The following is a 9,714-nucleotide window of genomic DNA, read 5'->3' on the forward strand; positions in this document are numbered from 1 at the left end:
CCGGCTAAGATGACGCGTTACTTATTCGGCATGGAATTTTAGGAGTTGTTAGTTAATGAGTTTAGTTGTAGAGATAAAAGGTGAGTGGAAGTATTAAATGTAGAGAAAGAAGTTGAATATTTTAATAGCAGTGAGAAAAAAGTGGTTGGATGTATTAATTGGAGAGAGCAGATTAACAAAAATAGAAACGTGTCTTCTTATTTGAGACAAACTAAAAATGAACGTGTGTCATCTTAGCTCGGACGGAGGGAGTAATAAACTAACTAGAATTCAATCAGAAATAAATAAGATGAGTACACTATCATTCACATTACAACAAATGAAAACTGTATCAACTAGTATAAATTATGGACTGATATCCACTTCCACTATTTTGGACATTAAGCCCGAATTCCTGATCTTTGTTGCTATGCGTTTGGTTGTTACCATTTTAAATTTCCGTAGACGCTTCATCGACCCAATCTCTTGCGGGAGGGTGTCTAGACGTGGACAATTCTTGATTTCTAGTTGCTCAAGCATAGCCTTTGCACCTTCTTCTACTTGTACATTTCTCAGGTTCCACAGCTCATTGATGTGTAGGACCAGGAGGTCGGCAAACCCATTGAACTGTACAGACATTATTCGACCAGTGTATGCATTCCTCAGTTTGAGGCACTCTAGCCACGGAAGATTCTTTAGTAATGGCATGGGATCTTCGTCAAGACAAGTATTTACCAAAGCCAGATATTTAATCCCTTGAGGGAAATTATTGGCACTTGGTAGCCTAGACAGAAGCCCATCCAGTTTGAGTGTCCAGAGTCTATCTACCATACCGATATTGTCCAAGCACGGTATGCTTCTGAAACGAAACCCTCTCAAGGTAAGGTGACGAAGGTGCTCCAATTCAGCTAGTGATGCAAAGAGCTTGCCTGCATCTGAGTTTTCATCAACTTCTTCAACACCTAATTGTTGGAGACAAATCATCTTTTCCAAGCTCGTCACCTCATACATCCAATCATAAATCGAGATGTAGGTTAGGGTCTCGAGATTCTCTAACGCATCTACTTTCAGAGGTTCCTGGTAAATCACATTAGACATGTAGATATGATGAAGGCTACCGATTTCCAATATATTACCTGGCATCTCCACCATAAAGTTTAGAGCTACATCGAGAACCTCGAGCTTTTTCAAGTCCCCAAATGAGTGTGGGATTTCTTGAATATAATTGTTTCTCAATCCCAAATACCTTAACTCAATCAATGTGCCCATAGTTTCTGATAAAGTCTTCACCCCAAAATCTTCCATGTCGAGCATCTTGAGGAGTTCAAAATTATTCCAATAAGACTGGCCAGCGTCGTCCAAGTAGCGACCACCTCCATGGAAGATGAGAGAAACAAGATTTTTTTCTTGATTGGTGGTCTGAATAAACATCTCTCTGCCACAATGGATAACACGATGACTAGGATTTTGAGCGGATTTATTATTTCCATTGCTGCTTAAGACCTCAAAGCCTATTTCCTCCTCTGCTTTTTTGACGGATAACTTGTGCAGTAGAGGATTCATGCGACACCTTTTCACTTCTTCTTTGGTTATTTGGTACGGGTCCAGGACTTCAATGATGGATTGACTAGATAAATCGTATGTACATTTACTTTTTACTCTTGTAGCCCAAGCAAACCTTCGTGTTTTTAATCCACTTACAGCCCAAATTTGTTCCAACTTTTCATTCCTCATTATTGCATTTTCCTTAAAAAAGGACATATGCAAGAAACATGCCTTGAGTTCACCATCCAATTCATGATACATCGGTTCCAATTTCTTTAACGATTCACTCAAATCAATTGAATCAAAAACCTCTTCCCATGCAATGCCTGAAAGTCTTTCTTTTGCTTTTTGTCTTCCAACATCTATTATAGCTATCGGCAAACCCCCACAATTTTTCAACATCTCCTTCCCCCTACTCTCTAACTCCTTTGAGAGTTTGTTCTCATGACCCGTAAATTTATCAACTATTTTCATAAACAATTTCCAACTCTGATCAGAATCCAAGGATTTCATCTCATGAGTATAATACACTTCTAGTGTTGTAACCTCACGGCGACTCGTTATCAGCAACCTACTTCCATTGCCTGGTTGTAAACATGTTAACAAAAATTAATGGCAAAGGAGACTCAAATGCCACTACTCCCTCCGTTCCGTAGTAGTGGAGGCATTTCTTTTCGGCACCCGATTTAACAATTTTGCATTTTCTAAAGAATATAACTTTCTCAATTTAAATTATTTTTTCACATGCCATATATATATCAAATAAAATGAAAGGTAATTTTACAAGGATTCTAACAAAATCTCAATAGCATACGTTCGGACGAAGAAATTTGCATGAAAAATGTTATTTTAATATATATATATATATATATATATATATATATCTATAATGACATGCAGTAATTGTATTGCTGTGATGCCCAAATTCAATGTACATAATGCAGAGAAAAAAATGTAGTAATGTTTTAAGTTTATTTTCGAATTTGCAAGTAGTTGCAGTTTAATAAAGTATATGCATTTTAATTTGTATGTGTATTTGTATTTGTATTTAAGTTTAAGCATGCAGAAATAATTTTGACGTAAGAAATAAAGACGAACATACATACCTACTCGTCGCAGACGTAGAAAGAAGTATGTGAAATTGATATTTGGCGGCGGGTTTTCGAGAACTATGAAACATGGAATTCGTCGCAAGTGATCGCAAATCATATCCATAAGACTCCATTTTCCCATTTCCTCCACCAACAAGGAATCTCCATCCTGTTCCATCAACTGTTGTATCAGGTTCACAAGCATTTCGTGTGTATCTGTGTCACTAGAAAGGGCGATCCATGCACGATGGTGCTTGAATCTTTCAACGATGGCCGCATTGTTGTATACTTGTGTGGCGAGAGTTGTCTTTCCCACACCTACCATTCCTTTGACACACATTGTCACGAGGCCTGGTTCCTCGTTAAGAATCACTTTACAAAGCTGTTTCACGTCTTTTTCCAAGCCAACCACGCCTACACTTTGTGGTCTGATCTCCTTCTCACCAGCTCCGGCCTCCATCACGAGCATCCTAGACTTCATCACCCAACCTAGCGCATTATCCAGTTCGGTAAATTTTCTTTCCATCACGAGTTCAGCTGAATGTCGAGCTGCATCGGCAAACTCAGCTACCAAATGCTGTAGCAGGCTCCTCTCTCCCGAGCTCTTGTCTCTCAAGAAATCCACCACCATTCTCAGCTCATTTATTACCTCTTCCAAGATTCGATAGTCAGTTTCATCGATATACCTATCCCACCCATTATCAACATTAAAATCCAGAACACGCTCCATTTTTTGTATCGCCACCAAGATTATGGACTCTGACGTGTTTCCGGACAAACTGTATGTATTAAAATTGTAAGAATTTACGTAGAAATGAATTAAGAATTAGCATATGTAGACAAATGGATTCATCTAATCTATTAATTAATCCACTAGTTTACTTTGATAGAATTAACCAATTTTATCAATCTATCATATCATTCTTACATATATGCAATAAATCCAATCTAGTATTTTTGTAGTGGTGTCAACGTCAAATTTCCGCATGATCAAATTTAACATTGCACGAGAATTTTGGCAATGTTATTTTGTCAGTTAAATAAAAAGAGAATAAAGTAGGTAAATACTGATTGTAATATACCGTACTTGATATTCATCGCGCCACAATCTTCTTTGACAGTGCTCCTAGGTCTGAGCTGACGTCGATAGACATCTGCAGCGATGCAGATGCCTATCACCACCCATAGAAGCATAAATCTAAGTACATAGTATGTGGCTATTAATACTCCCGCAACGCCAACACCAACGCCGATCACAACCCATCGACTTGAGTTCTCCGCGTTATGATGCACTGATTTCGGCATTCGAGTTTGGAAAACTACGCCGCAGGAGCGAGGATACGGTTTTTTGACTCTGTGCAGAGGATTGTTGAATAAGGAGTTAGAACCTTTTGAGAAAAGCTAAAAAATATGGGAATAAAATATTTGAAGTACCTTAATGATCAACACTTCCATAAAATTCAATTACACAAACTGTGGTAAATGATAACCGTTATTTCACCACACCAAATCATAGAACCATAAATCATTATTACCATGTATGTACCGATCATCAATGTGTGAACTGAAACATAGAACAATTCGAAATAGCACTGAAACATGTATTTGTTTGGCCTTAAGAAACAACCCATAAATCCAATCTTCAGACAATCTTTTAACAATAGAATCCTTAAATGGCAACATTACAATAATCCATATTCAAAATATGTCATAAGATAAAAGTAAAGGTCAATTTTTGGTCATAAACATATAACCAAAATATTAATTTAGCCAAAATTATCCACTTTTTAAAAAACGAGTCCATAACATATGAAATGTCTTCAAAGTAGTCTTTTTTCTACGGTTCCGCCAAAAAACTAACACAGTGGCATGACCGTTAGTTTTTTGACGGAATAGTCAAAAAGGGACCACACAGACAAGGATTTCGTTTTTTATATATGTACATGTTTTTCAAAAAGTGAATATTTTGGACAAAATTTGTATTTTGTTCATATATTTAGGACCACCAAAATTGACTCTAACAATGAATCGGATCCCGATTTCGATCCAGATTCCGATCCAAACCTGAATTTGGACCTAAATATTTATACTGATTCCGATCCTGATGCAGATCAAATCTAATTTGGCTCTAATAATGAATCTGGATCCACATATTTGTACTAGATCCAAGATCCATTAATACTCAAAATCTAAAATTTAAGGAGAGTGCTTAGATCTGATCATAGTCCAAATTTTTGAAGAATCAAATTCTATACAATTAATGAAACTGGATCAAATTCTAAAAAAAATAATGGGGAAAAAAAGGAAAGAAGAAAAAGTTCCCAAATCTAAAAAGCTTTACCTTCTTTTGTCTATTGTAGTTAAGATTTCTATGTTCATTTCACCCAAGCTTTTTGTACAGGCTTTAATTTGAAAGCTCAATTTTTTGAAGCAAATGAATTCAAATAAAACACACAAATATGAAATTATTCAGAGAAAAGAAAACACCTTTAGTAATTATTCTTCTTATCTTTGCCGATCTGGATTCAGTTTTCCGATTAAATTCTTTTCCTTATGTTCGCCTCTGAGTGTGATTATAACGATATGAAGGGATTTTGAACAACTAATTCATAGACTTAATATGGTCAACCCAATGAGGATTACATGGAGAAATAATTTTAAATAGTGCAGCTGGCTGTCTTAGAAAATAATGATAATATAATTAAATCATCGTTTCCAACAAGCGATTAATTAGTGTCCACATTAATAAATATTTTTATGAATTTCAACGGTGCAATTTCATCAAAGTCAAATTTATGGTCGTAAAATAAATTGATTGTCACACCTAATCCAGCATAATTATATTTAGAGGAGAGTTTTGAAATGCTCTCGAAAAGCTTAAATTATTTTGTTGATGTGAAACAATGAATGAATCAATTCACATTATGCTTCTCATAAGGGTATATCAATGCCCGACTAAAGCACTGTTAAGAGCCTCCTGCTCCTAACGGTGAATTCCGTCCGAATTCACAACTATAACACCACAATTTCGGCGCCCTCGTTTAGGGGTCGGCAGACAAACGATAGGGTTGGAGCGGAGGAGTCTCCGTCGGCAGCGTTGAGAGTTTAAATCCGTTGATTAATCCGGCGCCCAAGTCTTGGGTCGGCGGTGATCTCCGGCGATAGAGCTGGGCGCAAGAATGAATCTTGTCGGCAGCGATAGATAATTTTGGATGCTTGATACTCCACAAGTGGGCAAACGATAATGATTTTATTAATTGATTGAATGAATAAAAAAATAACAGTCTATCCTATTTATAATGCTACTGACTTAATGAACAAGAAAACAAAGATATAGAAAAAGATAAGCTAAATCCCTATAATATCTAAACTAAATAATAATAATAGAGGTTCGTATCAACTCCCCCACGGTTATAATCCACCTTGTCCTCAAGGTGGGAACCACAAAGCAAAAATGAGAGTTGAAAGCAGAAGCTTCGGCGAGGCAACTCCTCCTGGATCAAACACACACCGAACAGATGAACGCCTCCCTTCTTCACTTTCATAAAAAATCAACAAAGGAGACCCAACTTTGTCGGAAAAATTCCTTGCCAAATCGAAAAGCTTGTCCACGCCTCCCAGAATGCCCAAGTATGGCATGTCATTTCTCGGAGGGATCAGCCTTGCATCTTTGTCGAGCGATGTTGATCGATGATTCATACTTGGAACATCACCGACATTCAAATCCACATAGACACAAGCAATTACGGGCAAATCGGTGTAAGCACCATCTCCTTTCTTGCCCCAACAATTTCCAACAACATTTTTGGATGACACTTGAACAACACTGAGTGAGGCGATTATCTTCTCCACTTCACCAATAGAATCATCCTCCTCTTTATCTTCTAGCAATGTCTCCTCATTTTCACCAATCTTCTCATCATATACCCCAACGAGCACTTGCGGTGGCTCACTGTCGTTCTTGACAATCCCTTTGTTCTTGAGGAACTCTCCAGGGGACTCGTTGTTTTGAACATCAAGAGGAGCGCCATCATTGTGAATATCGGTAATGTCATGGGGAACATCATCACCGAATACTATCGTGGGAGTATTATCAGTTTTCTCTTCGGCTAAATTCTCATCTTGAATGTTCTCCTCAAACTCCTCTCCATCATCCGCATAACAGAGAATGCGTTGTTTACACACATGTCCCATGTTAAGACCTTACTCCCTCTCGAACTCCGATCTCTCTCTCTCGGCGGTAATCTGTCGTTCCGGCGCCCTGTTTCAGGGTCGGCGGCGGCTTCGAACAGATTGTGTGCGGGAAGCTTCCCCGTCAGGCAATCGAGTTCGGAGGCAAATTCACAAGATAACAACGAGGTGTTGGGCGATCAATAATTTTCATTCATAATCTGTTGTGAACACTATAGCCCTATTTATATTCTATGGACCCTAGGTTTGGTTCGACCTAATCCTACATCGGGAAAGAACCAACAAGAAAACCCGACGGAGCTTATAATTGCGCTCGAATTAATTACAAAATAAATAATAACAAGACTCCAAAATAAAAGGCTAATGTTCTACTAATACCAAAAATAAAGACTAACTAATTATGGAAAGAATTACTTGGCGACGAAGTCGCCGAACCTATTCGGAGGCTTTGCGTTCCTCGTCGGTTTTGTCTTCGCGATGGACGCTTCCTCTCGGACTCCCTTTGCACGCCTCTTCTCCCGCCTATCCCCGTCACTCTGCTGGCTCTGTTCCGCCACTGGCTCCTGCCGAGCATGCGGTTCCATTGGGCCTGTATCGTCGAGGCCTATACCCTCTGTCCCACGCTCTCTTTCCACGAACATAAATGTCATCAAACTCCTCCCAATCGTCCAATCGCGATGGCGGTTCCGACTCGCGTGACAAATCGAGGCTCGCAAACCTCCGATCCGTCTCGTCCTTCCACGCATCCAATTTATCCAAGCGATCCAAAACACGATCTAGTTTAGTATTAACGGGGTCCCCGTGTTGCCCTTCGTCCCCCGGACCAGTTTCCATCTCCAATTCCTCAAACGGAGGGTGATTAACTCCCCCAAAATCGCGGCGATTCGACGGCTGACCGCGCCGCGACGGACCCCAGCCCATTCTGCCGTAGGTATTGTAGCGTCTCATGGGTTCAAACTGAAAGCCCCAGATGTTAAGACCTTACTCCCTCTCGAACTCCGATCTCTCTCTCTCGGCGGTAATCTGTCGTTCCGGCGCCCTGTTTCAGGGTCGGCGGCGGCTTCGAACGGATTGTGTGCGGGAAGCTTCCCCGTCAGGCAATCGAGTTCGGAGGCAAATTCACAAGATAACAACGAGGTGTTGGGCGATCAATAATTTTCATTCATAATCTGTTGTGAACACTATAGCCCTATTTATATTCTATGGACCCTAGGTTTGGTTCGACCTAATCCTACATCGGAAAGAACCAACTAGAAAACCCGACGGAGCTTATAATTGCGCTCGAATTAATTACAAAAATAAATAATAACAAGACTCCAAAATAAAAGGCTAATGTTCGACTAATACCAAAAATAAAGACTAACTAATTATGGAAAGAATTACTTGGCGATGAAGTCGCCGAACCTATTCGGAGGCTTTGCATTCCTCGTCGGTTTTGTCTTCGCGATGGACGCTTCCTCTCGGACTCCCTTTGCACGCCTCTGCTCCTATTAGTTACCACCTGAAACTTCTTCAGACACTTCATTGACCTAATTTCTTCCGGTAGGGTATCGAGACGAGGACAATTCTTGATTTCTAGTTCCTTGAGAACCTGCATTCCCCCTTTTCCAACTTGTAGTTTTCTAAGATTCCACAACTCGTTGATGCGAAGGAGTTGGAGTTTGCGAAACCCATCACAGACCACCATTTCACGACCTATGTATGCAATTCGCAGTTTGAGGAGCTCTAGAGCTGCAAACTTCTCTAGTACTGGCATGGGGTCTTCGCCAAGACACGTATTTACCAAAGCCAACGAAGAAAGAGCACTGCTGATATTATCTTATCCAGTTTGAGTGTACGTGGTGATTGGCCCATGCTGCTAATCTTATCCAAACACGGCATGCTTCTGAAACGGAACCCTTTCAAGATAAAGTGATCGAGGCACCGCAACATAGCTAGTGATGAAAAAAGCTTGCCTACCTCCGTGTTTTCATCAACTTCTTCAATGCCCAATTTTTCAAGATTAACCATCATCGCCGAGCCCAAGACCTCATACGTCCAGTCATAAATCGAGATGTAGGTTAGGATCTTAAGATTCTGTAGCTTGTGAATTGTTAAAGGCTTCCTACAAATCACATTACACATGTGCAGATCAAAAAGGCTTTCCATTTCGCATATAATGTCCGGTACCTCAACCATAAAGTTTTGATCTATATCCAAAGCCTCAAGTTATTTCAAGCCACCCAATGAGTGTGGGATTTCTCGTATGTAATTGTTTCTCAATCCCAAGTATCTTAACTCAGTCAGAATGCCGATAGATTCTGATAAAGTCTTAACCCGAAATCTTTCATGTCGAGTATCTTGAGGAGTTCAAAACTTTTCTTCTCTCATTATTGCATTTTCCTTAAAAAGCGACATATGCAAGAAACATGCCTTGAGATTTTCATCCAATTGATCATACATCGGTTCTAATTTCTTTAATGATTCATCCAAATCAATTGAATCAAAGAGTACTTCCCATTCAATCCCTCAAAGTCTTTGTTTAGCTTTCTGTCTCCAAACATCTATTATTGCCATTGGCAAACCCCAACATTTTTTCAACATCTCTTTGCCCTTCCTCTCCAAATCCTTTGAGAACTTGTTCTCTTCACTTGTAAATTTATCAATTGTTTTCAAAAACAATTTTCAGCTCTTATCAGAATCCAAAGGTTTCATCTCATGAATATAACTGACGCTTGAATCTATATTGTAATTATAGCTGAGGATTGAATACATTCTTCCATAGAGACTCGTGCACAAAATTCTACGTCCATAGACTGCATATGATAAGAAAAATTGATACAAATAAGAGATTTTGGATTATGATTTTGTTATTACGACATATGAAGTTGTTGAGAGGGAATATAGAAATTATGTGATGACTCCTAAA

General features: G+C 39.2%; 1 protein-coding gene across 1 annotated transcript; it reads right to left on the minus strand.

The window, feature by feature from the left end:
- Positions 1 to 252: 252 nt before the first annotated feature.
- LOC121753805 (disease resistance protein RPH8A-like) lies at positions 253 to 5,235 on the minus strand. The gene is made up of 4 exons (XM_042149063.1): positions 5,103 to 5,235; positions 3,703 to 3,969; positions 2,631 to 3,394; positions 253 to 2,108 (listed from the first exon to the last, which is right to left on the minus strand). The coding sequence occupies exons 2-4, from the start codon at positions 3,918 to 3,920 to the stop codon at positions 346 to 348; spliced, it is 2,745 nt and encodes a 914-aa protein (XP_042004997.1). The 5' UTR covers positions 3,921 to 3,969; positions 5,103 to 5,235; the 3' UTR covers positions 253 to 345.
- Positions 5,236 to 9,714: the final 4,479 nt, after the last annotated feature.

Source organism: Salvia splendens, chromosome 11 (genome assembly GCF_004379255.2).
Source record: "Salvia splendens isolate huo1 chromosome 11, SspV2, whole genome shotgun sequence".
Classification (NCBI taxonomy): domain Eukaryota; kingdom Viridiplantae; phylum Streptophyta; class Magnoliopsida; order Lamiales; family Lamiaceae; genus Salvia; species Salvia splendens.